Here is a 17821-nt window from a genome sequence, read left to right as displayed (position 1 = left end):
ATCTCCAAGTATAAACTCACAGCCAGCCCTCTGTACCTGCAGTCCCACAGACCGGCCTTCAGTCAACATTTACGGAGATCACTAAGACTATGGAACTCTTCCTCTGCATGCCTACCTTCTTTCAGAACTCTGCTCCTCCCAACAGAACCATTCTGGCCTCCCTCAACTCCAGTCTTTCTTTCCTCAACTTGTGGGCTTTATCTGGGATCTCCTTCGATGGCTCAGTGGTGAAGAATCCACCTGCCAACACAATGGATGCGGGTTGGGTCCCTGGGTCGGGAAATCCCCTGGAGGAAGAAATGGCAACCCACTCCAGTATTCTTGCCAGGAAATCCCGTGGACAGAGGAGCCTGGGAGGATACAGTCCACGGGGTGGTAGAGTCAGACACGACTGAGAACACATGCACATCCCTGCAACGAGATCTGAAGACTGCCTCCAGGCAGAAAGCTGGACCAACACAGGGCTCACGGCGTTTGTTTCCCATCTGTTAGGCATCGCAGTTAGGCACTGCCTATTGTTTAATATCCAAAAACAGTTGTTCCATGGATTTTGTCCAGTTTCCTAGCTGTTTACGCTGGGAGGGTAAATTCAGAAAGTTACTGCCCCACAGTAAAAAGCGTAAGTCAAGACTTCTGACAGTAATTTTTAAGCAAACATTTTATCAGATGCCATCCCTAAACATACACACATACATCATTATAACTTAGAATGTGTTAGTCGGTCAGCTGTGTCCAACTCTGCGACCCCATGGACTGTATGTAGCCCATCAGGCTCCTCTAGTTCATGGAATTCTCCAGGCAAGAATACTGGACCAGGTTGCTAGTTCCTCCTCCAGGGCATCTTCCCGACCCTGGGTTATAACCTTCATCTCCTGTGTCTCCTGCATTGCAGACAAGATTCTTTACCCCCTGAACCATCAGGGAAGCCCCGTTATCACTTCACCCCATCTTTACTTTTTCACAGTATCTATCGCTCTTGGTCAGTATGTTAGCTGCTTTCTTGCTTACTCTACACTTCACAAGAGAACTTAAGCTCTGTGAGCACAGGGATCTCACCGTCACCCTGAATATCCAACACCCAGAACATACCCTGGCTGCGAATAAGCGCTCGGATTCAGTAAAATCATTAAATCAATAACCAAAATGTTTTACGAGTATTTCACTTACTACATACTGTGAACTCTTCTACTTAGTAAATTCTAATCTAGACACAGATGACTCTGACTCTAGAGAGTTCCTTCAAATCATCTATTATCGAAACTGGCACCACCTCAGTAAAGGTTGTAGTTGCAAACAAAAGAAACTAACTCTGGCTTTGTTGAAACTGAAAAGGAAGTTATTAAAGCGTATTAGGCAACTCACAGAAAACCCCAGGAGGGCCAGGCTGGAAGGCCATGTAGTCAAGAACACCCAAAAGGCAAACCAAAGATCTGGTCCAGTGGAGACAACACAGGATTCAGTCCCTGTGACTTGCAGAGACACCACGAACACGGGAACGAAGTGCCAGGACTGGATCTGTTGCTGACGGCCTCCAGAAGAGACAGCTCGGCCATCCCCCTTCTATGCAGACACGGACTCTGCAAACGGCCTGCTTCTGCAAATCACCCGCTTCTCAGGTGGTGGAATGGAGGCCCCAGGTCATATGAGGGCATTCTAAGTCCCAAATATGCAGAGAAAGTGAGCGACTGCCTTTCACAATGGAAGACATCTACCTCCCTCTCACCGAGATTCTTAAGGTAAAGAATTCCCTAAATGTAGAAAGCTATCAGATGTTCTGGTTTATCATCTGAAAGGCTCATGAACTAGGGGCACGAAGTATGAATCCCAGCATACCACAACTTTTATCTAGCTCTCCAATTAACACGTTACAGAAGCTCTACGTTCCTTCTTCTTTTCTCTCTAAACGTTTATTTAACTTTAGGGCCTTTAACTGTTCACTGGATTTTTTATTAGCTAGAAGCAGCATATGCAAAATACTATGATTAACCTTAAGCAAATTTACTTCCCTGCATCGCAGTTTTTTAACTTAGAAACAGATATTACCAACCACCTGCCAGTGCTAGTGCTAATATTAAAATAACTAATAATGAATCTGTACAGTGTCTGGCCCATAGCAGGAAATCAATTAATAGTAGCTACTATTCTGGCAGTCATGTATGGATGGGAGAGTTTGACTAAAGAAAACTGAGCGCTGAAGAATTGATGCTTCTGAACTGTGGTGTTGTAGAAGACTCTTGAGAGTCCCTTGGACTGCAAGGAGATCCACCCATTCTAAAGGAAATCAGTCCTGAATATTCATACAAAGGACTGATGCTGAAGCTGAAACTCCAATACTTCGGCCACCTGATTCGAAGAGCTGACTCATTGGAAAAGACCCTGATGCTGGAAAAGATTGAGGGCAGGAGGAGAAGGGGACGACAGAGGATGAGATGGCTGGATGGCATCACCAACTCAATGGACATGAGTTTGAGTAAACTCCGGGAGTTGGAGATGGACAGGGAGGCCTGGAGTGCTGCAGTCCATGGGGTCGCAAAGAGGCAGACGCGACTAAGTGACTGAACTGAACTGTTACCATCAAACAGAAGCTTACTTTTTAATAGAAGAAACTCACTGGCTTACATGAACATCTTTTTTAAAAGTCTGTCAATGTCAACAAGGTGAAGACCTGAGTTTCTATCCTGCACTGGAATTATAACAACCGTTATCCTCCTCAGTCCCTACTTGTGCTGCTGTTCAGTCGCCCAGTCGTGCCTAACTCTTACTGCAGCACACTAGGCCTCCCTGACCCTCACTATCCCCGGAGTTTGCCCAAGCTCATGTTCATTGCATCAGTGATGCCGTCCAGCCGTCAGCGTACCAGAACTTTTATCTATCTCAAGTAACGGGTTACAGAAGTCCTATGTTCCTTCTTCTTTTCTCTCTCAATGTTTAACTTCAGGGCCTTTGACTGTTCACTGGGTTTTTTATTAAATACTATGATTAACCTTAAGCAAATTTACTTCCCTGCATTGCAGATTAGTCGCTATGTAACCAGAAATAAAGCAACAAGAAGCTTAAAGACATGTTGCCACCAAAACTAAGTTCAAGGAATACACAAATAGATGAACAATGGGATGGCTGGCTGGCTGGAGGCATCAAGCCATGTTTTCTTTTATTAGAGTTCTCTTTAATGAGCTCTAACTCTATTGAAGAGCTTCAAGAGGGCAGGTACCATGTACATCCTGTGAGTCACAACTATGTCCCAAGGGACTGGCATGGGCCCAAAGAGCCAAAAAATAAAATCTGAATAGTTGCTTTTCTAAATACTTACCACAGAAACTAGTCACTGAGAAAGATTTCAGAACTACTTTAAAGCAAATCCCCTTTAAGCTTTTAAAAAGATGATTCACCTGACAAGATCAAAGGCCTCGACAGTTTTCTAACTAGAGTCAATTCTTTTGAAAATCCATCCATACAATCAACTTTCCCTCAATCATTCTTGTTCTGTGAAGGAAAAGCAAAGCCAAAAAGTATCCAAACAAACTACTTTACCTTTCCATCACTTTTTAAATGACATCAAAGCTAGAGCTTATTTTAAATGTGAACCTGACACCTACTGCTGATGCTGGACTGACTTTCTAGATCTAAGTGCTGAATGAACCGCACTCTGCTGGCTAAATATTATAAAGAGCCAGGTTGGTTCCCGCCACAATATAAAACTCCAAGTGATCACTCCAAATGACCACTAAGGACTGTATCTACTTCAATAAACTACTAAAATGATGTACTCCTTTAATAAACAGGGCAACATCCTTCCACTCCATCATACAATGCCAAGTTTCTAAGAGCTAGTAGGTGTTGATACTTCATACACACTTGTTAAACTAAGCCATGAGTAAGTAACTTGGTCTTTTTACTGGCTACATAATGTCCCAATCTAATCTTTTAAAAGGATCACTTTTTTTTTTTTTTAAAGGCTCCTACATTCCCTGTTCAACTCTTAGTCCAAATGCACATTCCCCTATGCAATCATTCAGTCCTGGAGACCAACATCAAAATGTGGTTCACTGTTTTTAGTACTCGCCATATATGGCAGACTTGCTAATGCCCTCGATCGCCAGGGGCGGCAGGGGGCAGAGGTGTGCAAAACAACACGGCCCCTGCTCTCTGGAGGGGATGAATAAAACAAGCACTAAAAAAAAATTACCAACTGTGATAAACATGTGAAAGAAAAGGACAGGGAAACATGAGTTATTAAAAAAGAAGAGGTGACTGGGGCGGGGGGTCTGCTTTCCCTGACAAGAGTGATAACTGAACTGAAAACGAAGGAGAAAAAGAAGTTAAAGAAAAGAAAAGGGATGATGGCTGGCCCAGAAGCAGACATCCAAAGACACAGATCCCAAGGCATGGGAGACAAGACTGCCTAAGTCAGCTGGAGCCAGGTCATCCAGACAGCGGGTCCTGAGTGTGGTCTTTACCCTGGAAGTGACAACAAATTACTCAAGAGGTTTGCGGGGTGGGGGGGATTTAAGTACTAAGAATTCTTGCTCATCCATTTGCTCAAATCCCTCTTTCATTCCTATCCATTCTATTGAATTTTATTTCTTGACCTTTCCTATATGCCCATATCCTTTATTTCAAACGTTTATATCTTATTCAGCAAATAGCCTTCAAACACATATCCCATGAATCCTAAAACTTGTCTTCAAATTCTCCCCTTTGCATAGCTGATTCCAATACTGCTGAGTAATGATGGGCCTTCAGGCCAATTCCTAGGTAAGTTTTCCTAGTTTTACTGACATTTTGAACAGTACCACAGAACCATTATAGGGAAATTCAAAAAGTGAAATCAGATTGCAAAATATGCTGGGATCCTAATAATTTTACTACCATTGCTGTTTTGGAAAACTTTAATGAAACAATATTTTGTACCACAGAAGTAATGTGTACCAAAAATAAATGTGTTTGATGTAAAGATGAAGTAAAACACACCACTGCGGTGACAACTGTTCTTTTTCAAGGGGAAATGATCAAATAAGAACAAATTTTTCAGCAGACAGTATTTGTCTTTAAGACAGGAGTCCTACTTATACCAAATAAAGTTAAACTTAAACTGTCAAAGGGACTTTTAAAAGTAGACAAAATTTTTGACCTTCAAAAAGCACCACTGAATCTCATTCCGTTTCATAAACTGTGCTCCCTTTAATGAAAATGCCTGTCTGCCCTAGACTGAGTCCATAAGCCCCTGTGAGAGCTAACTGCATCCCAGCGCACACGGTGCGGGCACTGATCCCCGGCCCTAGGGCCACGTGTGGCGCCCAACAGGCACGCAGTAATAGCTCTATCCACCTCACAAGATAAACGATTTTCAGATGATTGGTCTCCCAATAAGAACATACGCAAAAGTAACAGAATAAATGTGGTATTTTTCAGGAAAATACCAAGCCACTCAGAATAAATTGAACACACACGTTTAACTACTCCACACTTCTCAGCCTGTGAGCTGGGACACCGCTTCCTCGCTTCCTCTCCAGAATCACCGCTGCCAACGCTGCCTTCCCCCACTGCCCCATTTTGCAGCTCATTTTTAATGGCACTACATTATTTCTACCTGTCAACAAAGGTCCGTCTAGTCAAAGCTATGGTTTTTCCAGGAGTCATGTATGGATCTGAGACTTGGACCATAAAGAAAGCTGAGAGTCAAAGATTTGATGCTTTTAACTGTGGTGTCGGAGAAGACTCTTGAGAGTCCCTTGGACTGCAAGGAAATCCAACCAGTCCATCCTAAAGGAGATCAGTCCTGAATATTCATTGAAAGGACTGATGTTGAAGCTGAAACTTCAATACTTTGGCCACCTGATGCAAAGAACTGACTCACTGGAAAAGACCCTGATACTGGGAAAGATTGAAGGCGGGAGGAGAAGGGGACGACAGAGGATAAAGTGGTTGGATGGCATCACCAACTCAATGAACGTGAGTTTGGGTAAACTCCAGGAATTGGTGATGGACAGGGAGGCCTGGTGTGCTGCCGTCCACGGGATCACAAAGAGTTGGACAGGACCAAGCAAATGAACAACACGTTATTTCCACCTGTCACTAACAGAAGGACTGAACTACAATAATTCTCTCCTCTGTTCTTCCACTGTTCCCTCAGGACCTTACTAGGAAATATTCTCAACTGTTCCCATCAAGCCAATCATTCGACTCCTCAAGAGCTTTACTATACTGCCACCAAAGTGGAATTCTCTCCTTTCTATCTCCAAAACCTGGAGTCCTGTGTCAGGACTTCCCTGGTGGCCCAGTGGTTAAGAATCCACTAACTGTTAGCAGTCATGGTCTTCTTTGTCCTAATTTTGCTGGTATACACACAACTATTTCAACACTTAATAGCTGAGGTCACCAAACCTTACTCATTTTTGTAGTGAAAGCCTCTACCACCACAATTCACATATGTTACAGAGGACAGGCAAAAGTATCCTCAGTTGAAGAGGAACAAGACTCACCTTTTACAATTTATCAAAGCATTTACAATTTATAAGAACATCGTTTTTCATTCAACAGAATACAGAAACATCACAAAACAATTTTAACTAAATATCAAAGAATGAATACTTTGTTAAAGTGTAAGACTTATAGTACACCATAAGATGCTCAAATTCTCTCATCAAGAAGTACAAATTCAAACAAGTAGACTGCTCCATTCACCTATTAAATTGACAGAAGATTTAAAACTTGAATAATGCCAGTGTTTTTGAGATTTGGGCAACTACACACTCTTAGACACTGCTACTGAAGTATAAATTGGTGCTACTTTTCGGAAGACAGCTGGCAAAACACACTCATACGCGCATATACCTGGTGCACCAGCAATCCCTCTTATAAATACGTATCCTCTGGCTGACACTGACAAAAAAGTTACATGTGCAAGGATGCACACTGCAGCATTATTTAAAAATAGCAAAAGTATGGGCTTCCCTGGGGGCCTAGTGGTTAAGAATCCGCCTGCCAATGCAGGGGACATGGGTTCAGTCCCTGGGCCAGGAAGATTCCATTTGCCTTGGAGCAACGAAGAGTAGCCCCTGCAACGAGAGAAAGTCTGCAAGCCGCAACCAAGACCCAGCAGCAGCCAAAAATAAACAAAATTTTTTTTTTTTAAACTTCTAAAAATGGGGGGGAAAATTAAATTCTCTCTAATGGAGATTGACTCAATTGTGTTGCATCCATAACATCAAATACTTCCCAACCATTAAAAAAAAATACAGGGAAACTCTACCACCTGACACAGGAGTATTTCCAAGATAGAGCAAGACACTTAGGTTGCAAAACTGCATGTTTAGCAAGACCCCATTTGTTTTTTAAGTACATAGAGTGTACACATACACAATGTCGCACTTCAAAAAAAACTCGGGATCACACTAAACATACCATTTTGTCATTTGTTGTTGTTCAGTCGATAACTCTTTGCAAACCCATGATCTGCAGCACGCCAGGCTCCTTCGTCCTCCACTATATCCCGAAATTTGCTCAAATCTAAGCCCATTGAGTCAGTGATGCCATCCAACCATCTCATCCTCTGCTGCCCCATGTTTTGTAACACATATGTATATACCAAATGTTTATATATACAGTTTACATATATACGTATATAACATTTCTGGTAGGAAAAACTAAATAGCTGTTACTTATGGAGCACAGACGGGGAGGGCTGGGGGTGGGTGACACCATTCATTCTATAGGGCTGGATCTTTTCTTTAATCACGAAAATAAAAAACTCGTTGATCTTTAAAAACTAAAATTCCCCAGATCAAAATAATACCTTTGAAGTCTGATATGAGACTGCTCAAACAGAAGTCCTAAACAGATGAGAAAGCACTAGGAGGACACTCCTACTCCAATGACCACGCATTCAGTCAGCCCAGAGGGCCTCAACAAATTATCCATGGTCCCAAGACCAGCGCTGACCGGCCAGCAAGGGCCAGCCCAACGCTCCAACCTCGGCCACCAGAGAAGCCTGTGAGCACCGTGCCAGGGCCGCACCACAAACAGACGCTTCTCAACAGGCCCGTCACTCTCCTTGGACAAGGGCACTGCGCCCCAACCTCCCTCCTCTGCCCAAAAGCTCTTTTATTAGTGTGGGTGCTCATCTCCAGCGTTCAAAATGACAGCAGCTAATTGATGAAGTGTTAACCTGATAACAGATGAAGGCTATTTCCCTAGGAACACTTCCATTTTAAATTAGGGGATCCAGCTCTTGTCTTAATCTACAGTATGAATTCCACGGTGAGAATGGCAAGCGAATCAGCTGAAAAGGAAAGGAATGATCTGAGGACATGGCCTGCTTTTGCTCCTTCTGATCATGCCAAACCCACACCTCCCTTTCATCTACCCTAACGCACCAACACTAATGATTCTTGACTTAAAACCTCAACTTTCCACCTTTAAATATTTGTTGGACCAACTCACAGTCTTTTTCTAAGAGGCTCAGAAGACAGTGAAGTGAGCCAACCATTCAATAGCAATGAGCTCACACATAAATAGCAACATATTTGAATGACAGATCTTCCTATAAAATAAAAAATGCAGTTGTACTCTTCTCCTTCCTCTCTTCTGGGGAAAGAACAAAGAACCAAGAGTCAGGAAAACATGCGCTAGCTAGCCCCCACCCCCCGACCTGCTTACTCCGAGGCACTGGTAAGTCATTTCATTTCTTTGCATCCATTTCCTCCTCTAAGATGAGAAATGAACTATGTCAATGTTTCTCAAAATGTTTCTACTGCATCAGGGACATTTGCAGGCCCAATTAAGACAATGGATCCCAGCGCATCACCAAACCTTCAGAAGACGAGTCTCGGGCTGGGGAGTCCCACAACTCTGACAAGTTCTCCTGAAAACTATCTGAGGCTCATCAGCTCCTCAGGTCTCTACTTGACCTAATTATAGGCTAGTTCAAAGGAATCCTAGACCTTCCTCTTCTGTCAAACCCACAGGAAAAAAAGAGCAAGACACTGGACAGTAAATGTTTAAATATCACTGCTATAATCGTTACAATTTCAGTGACCCAAGCACTTACTGAAAACCTGACAAGATCCTGCAATACTGAATCACACTCTCCTAGTGTTGCTGGCTGAGGTTATGTACACAAATACACACAAAATGGTCCATGGGACAGCTAAAACCAAATCCAAGGGCCTAGGCTTCACATACTGTTTACGTATAACAGTTATAGCAATCGAGAATCATGTTTCTATCAAAAAATACCTTCAATAAAATAATGTGATATGAGACTCCAAATCCCTTCACTACTGTAAGTTTAGTTACATTGACTCTAATCTGACTGCGTATGTACATATTGCATATACTAAGTACTGATAGTCTATTTCAAGTTACACACCATAGTTCAAATGATTAATGAGCAAATATGGAATATAAACATTAATTAGTGCAATAAGTTGTCTTTCCCAAGTTCATCTCTGTTAAGTTTCTTCCAAAACATCTTAAAAGAGTGACAGGCAATGCTTTATAATCCCCCATTCTCCTATTCATCAGTAAAAACAGATTTTCAGGCAGACAATCAGCCATCCTACTGATGACCACATATCCCAGCCTCCTTTGCAGCTACATGGGGCCACCTGACGAAGTTCCGACCAACAGGTGTGAACAAGTCACGTATGCAATTTCCAGGTTCGTCTTTAAAGAAGGGTTGTTCTCGCCCCCATCCTGTTCCTGGACCGTGAACATGGTGGCGAGCTGTCTTGAACTGCAGGGGCCATGGGGTCCCATTATACACAGGAAAGCAACAGAAGGAGCTCCCCTGTATCTTGGAGCTGCCACATCAGCCTTAGACGACTCATGTGAGAAAGAAAGAAACTCAGCACTTAAGCCACTATAGGCAGAACATGGGCCCAATCTTGTGTTCTAACTAATGCATACAGAAAGTTTAAGTTACTAATAAATACTACATAATAGCTACTTACCAACTCAGTAAAGCTGAAACTCTATAAAGTCTTGGGTAACCTCACTACTGAAATTATTGCTACTGTACCAACTTACATTTATACGGCATTTTACACTTTTGCGAAGCATCTCATTAGAGTATCTCATTTCACATTTTTCAAATCCTGGCAAGGGCAGCGAGGGCTTATGCACGGTCAGCACCCAGGATTCTAAAGCTCTGAAGCCATTCTGCCCAAGACTGCGCAAGCAAGAAGCGGCGCTCAGGCCTGGGCTTCAGCATCAGGTTCCTCACCACCCCTCTGTGCACACACACGCTCCTCTACTCCTGCTCTGCGCCCAGCACTGGCGCTACAGGTACTGGAGGTACGGATACTCCCGTCCAGACAGACCTTACAGTCTAACGGCACGAGGCAGAGACGGACAGTAAAAGAATACACGTACATATGCATGCTGTGCAGTGCTTAGTCGCTCAATCATGTCCGCCTCTTTGCGACACCATGGACTGCAGCCCCCCAGGCTCCTCTGTCCATGAAATTCTCCAGGCAAGGATTCTGCAGTACATTGCCATGCCCTCCTCCAGGGGATCTTCCCAACCCAGGGATCAAACCCAGGTCTCCTTCATTGCAGGGAGATTCTTTACCAACTGAGCTACCATGGAAGCCCATACACATGCATACCTATGAATAATTGTATGGTTACTTTTAGTCAGGGCTGTCAAAAAAAAAAGCCATTGGTAAGAACGCATGGCCAAGGAATCTTACTTAGAACAAAGTTTGGGGAAAGAAGTAGCATTTATGTTGAGACCGTGAGGATGGGTATCAGTGAAGAGGAAAGGAGGGAGAAGACAATTAAGAAATGCATGTCTGTTATCTCAGTCTTCACAAGCACCCCATGGTAAGGATCACCAACCCATCTTACAGATGAAGAAACTGATATTAAGCAAAACCACTGTGCCTTAAGTCCACATTGCCCGTGAGGGGCGGGACTGGTTCAGAATCCAGACCTGCCCAACTCTGGTGGCTCTGCCTGGTACCGCTTCACAGGACAACACGCTCTCCAGTTACCATGCTTCCTCAGCCGCTATCTCTACCTCTGCAAAAAGCAGATTTGGAGTAGATCTCAGGTTTGAGCATCTCCTTACCCAAATGCAAGTGCTAAAATGCCAACCTTAACCACAAATATCCAGAAAACAAAACAAAACAAAAAATCAACTCTTGTCAGTAAAAACTTTATATAGAGAAACAAAGAGACCTATTTAATGAACAGGGATGTTATTTAAAATAGAATTGATGCTAAAACCAGTTTCATTCCATGTTAAACCAGTTCACTAAGCACCTCTCCACAAAAGCAACTTAAACAAGCAATTAAATTATGGGGCAATAAAATGAAAAATAACTCATCAAGAGTATAGATACATTTTAAACTATTACGCATCACATATCAGATATGGGCATATGTCCATCAAACAATAAAAAATTAAAACAAGCAAAACTTTCACAGTATTACAAACTTTTTAAAAAGTCACCTTCTAGAAGAGAGGGTGCATAGCTCTGAGAGAAAAATCAATTGCTAAGAAGCCTAAATGGTTCTATATCAGCAAAATGTATGCCTACAAGGAACCACATTATTTTAGATGTTCAATGTACTGTAAGTTATCTCCAATGAGGAATTCTATCTCACTATGCAACTCTGGAAGGAGGTTTTCAAAGTAAAAGCATAACTTATTTCAAACGTCTGGCTGGTTTATACAATGCTGTATTCCAAGTCATTTTGTTTTCATATACCAAAAAATGAAACTAAGACCAGCAGCCACTAGGTTAGGAGATGAGACTTGTCTGTAATTACCTAATAAGAACCTTAAATTAATTACTTTAGTCATGTGAAGTCAACATTTCACTTTCACATAACCAATGGTAAACTTTACAGCTCTAGCTTTACATTATAACACTGATATAAGGCAAGATTTTGAATGATTTCTTTATTTAGGGGCAACTGGGGAGAAATTAAAATAATTTGATGATTTTCCCAAGTAATTAAACACAAATTATAACCTCCCCTCCCCAAAATTTTAATCCAAAACTGTGCCAGCTTTGGGTTATGAATTATCGTAATTTCTCTAACCATCAAAACATTGCCCAGTGGCCAAAATAATATATAGTAAGAAGTCTTTTAAAAAGCATAACCACTGTGTATACGTAAGGTGCTCATACAAAAGTAATAAAGTCACATGTTTCACTTTGGGCAATGTTAGTGTCAAGTTTCAGGGGCTCATGTTTGATAGTTTCAAGAAGTATCTTTACTTCTAAATAGAAAATACAAATAAGTATCTGGAGGTAAAACCACCAAAAAACTCAACAGGAACTAGTGACTCTTAGCTCACAGTTCAAATTACTGATAGGAATACAACAAAATTCTAAGACTAATAGAACTCTGGGGAGAGAAGAGTCAATCTCTTCATAAAGACTCTGGAAGTTTGGGGGTTCTGTTGAGTTCACACGTTTAAAGTTTTTTCTCAGGCGATGAAAAGAGAAACTGCTTGGGTGTGGGGGTGTGGGTGTAAGAAATGTGAAAGCTCTTTGAAACAAGAGAAAGCAAATGCTAAAGCAAAGAAAATTTGACACACACCTTATGACAAAGAAGAAAGTCACAAATGAAGTCCCCTCTTCTATTGAGCTAGTTTTTAACAGCATGCATAAGGCAATTCTCTTCTCACTCACAATAAAGTTATTTCCATTCAAATTTTCTCCCCATGACTGTATAGATGCCAACCATAAACACACACACGAAAACATCCCTGAGCATCCCAAACTTCTAAGCTATTTCTTTTGCTTGTTTTTGTTTTCAAGTAGTAGCCAAAATTCCATATAAATTAGCATCTCCTTTCTTTGTATAGTTTCAAAACAAAATGTATGCCAAAGGTCACACTAATCATGCATTATAACAAGTTATCTTCAATTTTGCTTTCACAGATAATCGTGGGGCTATAAAAACCTATGTAAACTCTCTAAATACCAGTTGCTGCACTTACCACTCCCCAATCCCACATCTCTAAACCATAAACACAAAAACTCCCCATAAATAAAACTCAGGGGCAGACATCAGACAATATTCTAGTGGGGGAAAAAATTCTAACCCAAGGTTGTGTTTGCCTTTTTTTTTAAATCTACATTCCCAAACAAGACACTGCATTACAATGGAATATTTTCAAGGCTGGACTAAACGTCTGAATACCTAGGGCACAGTTATGTATGTGTGTGACGTTTCCAGTAAGTCCCACCAAAACGGCTTTAAAAGAAATTTAAGATCCTAAACCTAAATTCCATATCCTGAACAAAAACAAAGATCTCACTAGATTTCACAGTCCATCTCCTACCCCTACCAATAACGACCATCCACTTCACTAAATTCTACTCAAATCCTTAATCTTTTTTAGATTTCAAAGGAAAGCCTTCGCTTTACAGAAAGAGAGGGGATTCTTCTTTCTAGGAGACTTAATTTCTGAGCTTATGCCTCTTAGGAAGTTTCTGTACTCAGTTTTATAATCTGGTGTAGACACCGACAGAACTCCTTAACTTTCTGGCAAGGTTTGAAGTCTAAATGAATTTGGACAGCCACCATAAACACTGTTGCTACTCAAAGCAAATCCTCCAAAACCAATGGGGCACTTTAAGTGTAAGTCCTACGTCTATTAAAATCTTAATTCAACTTGAGTAAACTTTTTTCATAACTGTTTCCTTGAAACTATCTTCAGTTTAAAATTTTACCACATGAAATTTTAGTTCTAGTCTCATATTTATATCAGAAAAAAACATTATCCTTAAAGTAACTAATCAAGAAGTGGGAAATTTACAAAGCTAAAGGTAACTCCACTGAATTATTTAAACGCCCCCCAAATCGAAGTATTACGTATATCCATTCTTAAATACTTTGTATATGTAATGTGTAAGGACTCTCAGGGAAAATCTAAGTACCCAAAGATAAAAAATAACCAAAAATAACTTTGCACAAAACTTTCTTATGACTCAATACTTAAGTGATGACTATAATTAAAATTAAGTGTGAGGAACCAAACGCAGAACAGAATACTTTTTAATTCCTTCCATTCAAAAATTGTCTACACAGTTTTCTTCAGAGTTGGGGGGATGGGGGGGAGCTAACAAATTAGTTTCATTAAGAGGGCCTCGCTTTATTCTCTCCTTTCCGCTTCTGCAAACCACAAAAGTTAATTCCACGCCAACACTATACGTGGATACAACCCTGAGTCATTACAACCAAATAGCTCCAAAATGTGCCAGTACTTCTAATAACAAGGTATAAGCTGGTGATTAAAAGCCCCGGCTGGCTACAGACTCCCGGCTTCAGGGGTCCCAGCTGTATGACCTTGGATGAGTCACCGCTCAGTTTCCTCATCTGTGAAATGGGTAACAGTTTCTACCTGAAGGTTAAGAGAGTTATTAATACACGATCCTAATCTTTTAACTCGGGAGCGAAAACAATGTTATAAAGGGTGTATTTCCTGACAACCTGGGCCGAATTCAAGAAACAAATGGCGCTGGCGCTCAAGTACTGCACCTAGATTACCAAGATTCACATCATCCAGGGGTTTTGGACGACAGACTCAGCCAAAGTCTTCGGAATCACTCACTAATTCTGTCCCATTTTTAACTATTTCGGACCGGGGAAGGGGGGCGGGGGGAGGCCTTTCCGCCCAGCGTGAAGCTTCTTCAGCCAGCTACGGCAGATCTAAGTCTATAAATAAGACTCCGGCGAGTTTTGTTGCCTACACCCAGGTCTCGATTATTAATTTACGCATCCGCGGCCCTTCGGCACCCTCCAAGGGCTATGCTGCGCGGGTCAGCAGCCCTCCGACGTCGAGCGGCCGGGCTCTCACGCGCACAACTTCCGAGCAGGCCGAGGGCCCGGGCTCCGCGAGCACACAACCCGGAGGGCCGCGCAGGGGGGACCCTGCTCCCCGACCTTCCCCGGCGCCTCGCCCGGCGGCCGGGGGAAGCCCCGTCTCCCCTGTAACCCGTGGCATTGTCCTTGCGGAGGACCGCGGCCGCTGTTCCCACACTGGTGGGGACCGAGAGGAGGGACGAGGGAGGAGCTGGGGGAAGAGGATGAGGAGGAAGAGGAGGAGGAGGAAGACACCCTCCTCCCCTGCGCTCGGGCGACCAGGCAAAAGGTCTGGCGCTTTCTCCCGGCCCCCAGGCCCCGGCTCCCGGGAGGCCTCGCCCCGGCACCCCCAGCCCTCCGCAACTTTCCCTCCGCTCGCGCCCGCCTCTCCTCCGGGACCGAGGCCTGTCGGGCGCCTTCCCTTTCCCCCCCGCCCCGACCCCGGGCGGGCGGCCGGCCGGCCTCGAGCCGCGGCGCCTCCTCCTAAAATGGCAGGTCCCTCCCTCCGCCCGACCGGCCTCGGCGCGGGCCCCGGCTACAGGCCGCAGGGAGGGAAGCCGGGCCGCCGGGCGCCGGGCGGGGCCGCGGCCGGACACTCACCGGGACGATGGCGGGGCGCTCGCGCCGTTCCCTCCGGTGAGTCTCTGCCGCCGGCTTCCCGCCGCCGCCGCCGCTGCGCCCCCGCCGCGGCCTCCGCCGCCAGCGCCGCCCCGGCCGCCTCTCTCTCCGCCCCCGGCGCTCCCGGCTCCGCGGCCTCCGAGCCGCAGCCTCCTCAGGTCTCGCTGCCCGGCTCGCGGGTCCGAGCTGCGCCCGGTGGGGCGGGGGTGTGTGTGGAGGCCGGGGAGGCGGCAGCCCCCCTCCCCGGCAAATACCGCAGTCCCCGGACCCCGAGCCCCGCGGCGCGGCGGGGGCCGCGCGGCCCGGCCCGGCCCGGCGCGGAGGGCGGCGGCGGCGGCGAGGCCGGGCGCCCAGTCGCGGCCGCCAGCAGCGGCGGCTTCTTTTTCCCCGAGGTGGATTTTGTAAATCTCACAAAATGGCGCGCGCTCCAAAGCTGCGCAGCGAGGAGCGCCGGGGCCCGAGCGGCGGCGGCGGCGGCGGCGGCTCCTCAGCCAGGAGAGCCCGAACCGCCCGCCCCCGAGTCCCCGCACGGACAGACGGACACACACTCACACTCTCACACACACACGCGCGCACGCACCCTCGCACACGCTCCCTTACACACACACACACACACACTCTCTCACACTCACACCGGTCCCGCCCGCTCGCCGGCGGCGGCGGCGGCGGCGGCGGCAGCGGCACCAACAGCAGCAGCAGGAACAGCAGCACAAGCAGCGGCGGCGGCGGCGGCGGCGGCGCCCGCACCCCCCGCTCGGGGTGTCCGCTCTCCTGAGCCCGACCTGGGCCGCGATCAGCAGCAGCGACGGCAGCAGTCTCCCCGGATCCCCCTGCCGCTCTCGCCGCCGCCACCCCCGCCTCACTCCAATGGGGCTTTTTATTATTATTCGGGCGGGAAGCGAAAGGGTTTAAAAAAAAACCCAACCAACAAAATGGCGACGGACCGACCCGGTCGCTATAGCAACTGTCAATCAAAACGCAACCCCCCCCCCCCCCCCGCGGCTGACGTGCTGACGTCCTCCTCCCACCACCCCCGGCCCCAAGCCGGAGGGCGGGGCCTGTTGCTCGGGCAACGGCAGATTCCGTTTCCCTCCTTTTCCCTGCGTTCCCCCACCCCACCCCCGCCTCCGTCCCCGACCGACCAACCACCCAACCCCCCTCAGGTCACGTGAAGGATAAATTCGGAGCTTGCTACGCGTGTCAGAGGAGGGCGCGTGATTCGCTCGGGGGAGGGAAGGGAGGGGAGACGGCCGGGCTGAGGGGAGGGAAGGGGAAGAGGAAGGCAGGGCGGGCGGGGACCGAGGCGGCGGCCCGGCCTGTGCGCGAGCGCCCGCCGCTTTCCGGGCCGCCCGGCCGCGCCCCGCCCCGCGCTCCGCGCCCGCGCCCGCGCCGACTGCGGTCCCGGGAACGCGCGGGCGCGTGCCCGGCCTGCGCGCCGCCGGCGCTTCCGCGTCGCGCGCGTGCAGCCCCGCCTGCGCCTGGGTGGGGGAGGGGGCGGGGAGGACCCGGGTCGCCCCCCGCCACCCGCGTTCCTGGGGCTGGGGCTGCTCACCTGCATCCCCGGGGAGCGAGCCGTCGGCCGCGCCTGCCCGCGGGCTCAGGCTGCGCTCGGATGGACTCGCGTGCCCCCCTCGCGGGAAAAGATGCCCACGGAGGCTGCGGCGGCGGCGGCGGCGGCGGGGGGTGGGGAAGAGGCCGCCTCCGCGCTTCAGACATCTCAGGAATTCCGGACGCTTCGCCCCGGTTCCGGGATGCCCCTGCGGCCGACGCCTTGCTTAAACCCTGGCGCTCGATCTTTGCAGCGGCGGCGCCGGCGTTCAGAAATGACGGACGGAGCCATCATAAGCACTCCAGGCTTTCCCACGGATTTCAAACCCACCCCTCACCCCCCATCCCTTTCAGGGCGCAGCCTTCCTTCCCCATCGGAATGCCCCGAAAATTAATCTGCTCAAAGCGATCACTGTATCCTCTTTCAACTCCTTCATTATCTCTTTCACGCAACAGCTCAGTTTCCAGATTCTCAATTCGTCCACAATTCTTTATTAATATTCTGGCCTTTGTTTCTCTTTATTCTGTCTGTCCCTTCCGCCTGGCTAAATATTGCGAAGTGTGCATAGCTCGCCCCCCCTCCCCGCCCCCAGGCGTTAAAACCTAGGTATATTAGTAGCCATGCTGTACTGGCTACTTTGTAATTAGCAGGCAATCACTGGCTAAAAAAACGTATTTTGTACCAATGCTAGTAAAGTGGCACTTGATATCGTGCTAAAAAAGGATACCGCACATAGTATTTTACTCCCAAGTCCAGCAATTTATTTCTAAGCTGGATTTTGCCATCTTCGATGATAGTGTTCATATCCATTTTTTTTTTTTTCTT

The 17821-nt window shown here is 46.4% G+C and overlaps 2 protein-coding genes across 4 annotated transcripts in view; one reads left to right on the top strand and one right to left on the bottom strand.

Moving 5' to 3' along the window:
• The window catches only part of DYRK1A (dual specificity tyrosine phosphorylation regulated kinase 1A), a 145452-nt gene extending 128435 nt beyond the window's left edge, over window positions 1–17017 (bottom strand). For 2 of the 3 annotated variants that reach the window (XM_070796841.1, XM_070796854.1), the window contains exon 1: window positions 15430–15882. The gene's annotated coding sequence lies outside the window, so the exon portion shown is untranslated. Of the gene's footprint in view, window positions 1–15429; window positions 15883–16999 lie in introns of those variants that run through there. The other variant, XM_070796846.1, reaches the window with a different exon arrangement.
• Window positions 1698–17390, top strand: LOC139182737 (collagen alpha-1(I) chain-like). The gene is made up of 3 exons (XM_070787997.1): window positions 1698–1736; window positions 14646–16615; window positions 16775–17390. Exons 1-3 carry the CDS (start codon window positions 1698–1700, stop codon window positions 17388–17390), a joined length of 2625 nt encoding a protein of 874 aa, XP_070644098.1.
• The last annotated feature ends 431 nt before the right edge of the window (window positions 17391–17821 follow it).

This window comes from Bos indicus, chromosome 1 (genome assembly GCF_029378745.1).
Source record: "Bos indicus isolate NIAB-ARS_2022 breed Sahiwal x Tharparkar chromosome 1, NIAB-ARS_B.indTharparkar_mat_pri_1.0, whole genome shotgun sequence".
NCBI lineage: Eukaryota > Metazoa > Chordata > Mammalia > Artiodactyla > Bovidae > Bos > Bos indicus.
This window is presented reverse-complemented; position numbering and strand designations above follow the sequence as displayed.

Bases quoted from the DNA above. Each gene is read 5' to 3' on its own strand.
- LOC139182737 (XM_070787997.1), top strand. From the start codon at position 1,698: ATGGAAGACATCTACCTCCCTCTCACCGAGATTCTTAAG. The intron at 1,737-14,645 runs GTAAAGAATTCC...CTTTCCGCCCAG, and splicing joins CTCTCACCGAGATTCTTAAG to CGTGAAGCTTCTTCAGCCAG. The intron at 16,616-16,774 runs GTGAAGGATAAA...CCTGTGCGCGAG, and splicing joins CCCAACCCCCCTCAGGTCAC to CGCCCGCCGCTTTCCGGGCC.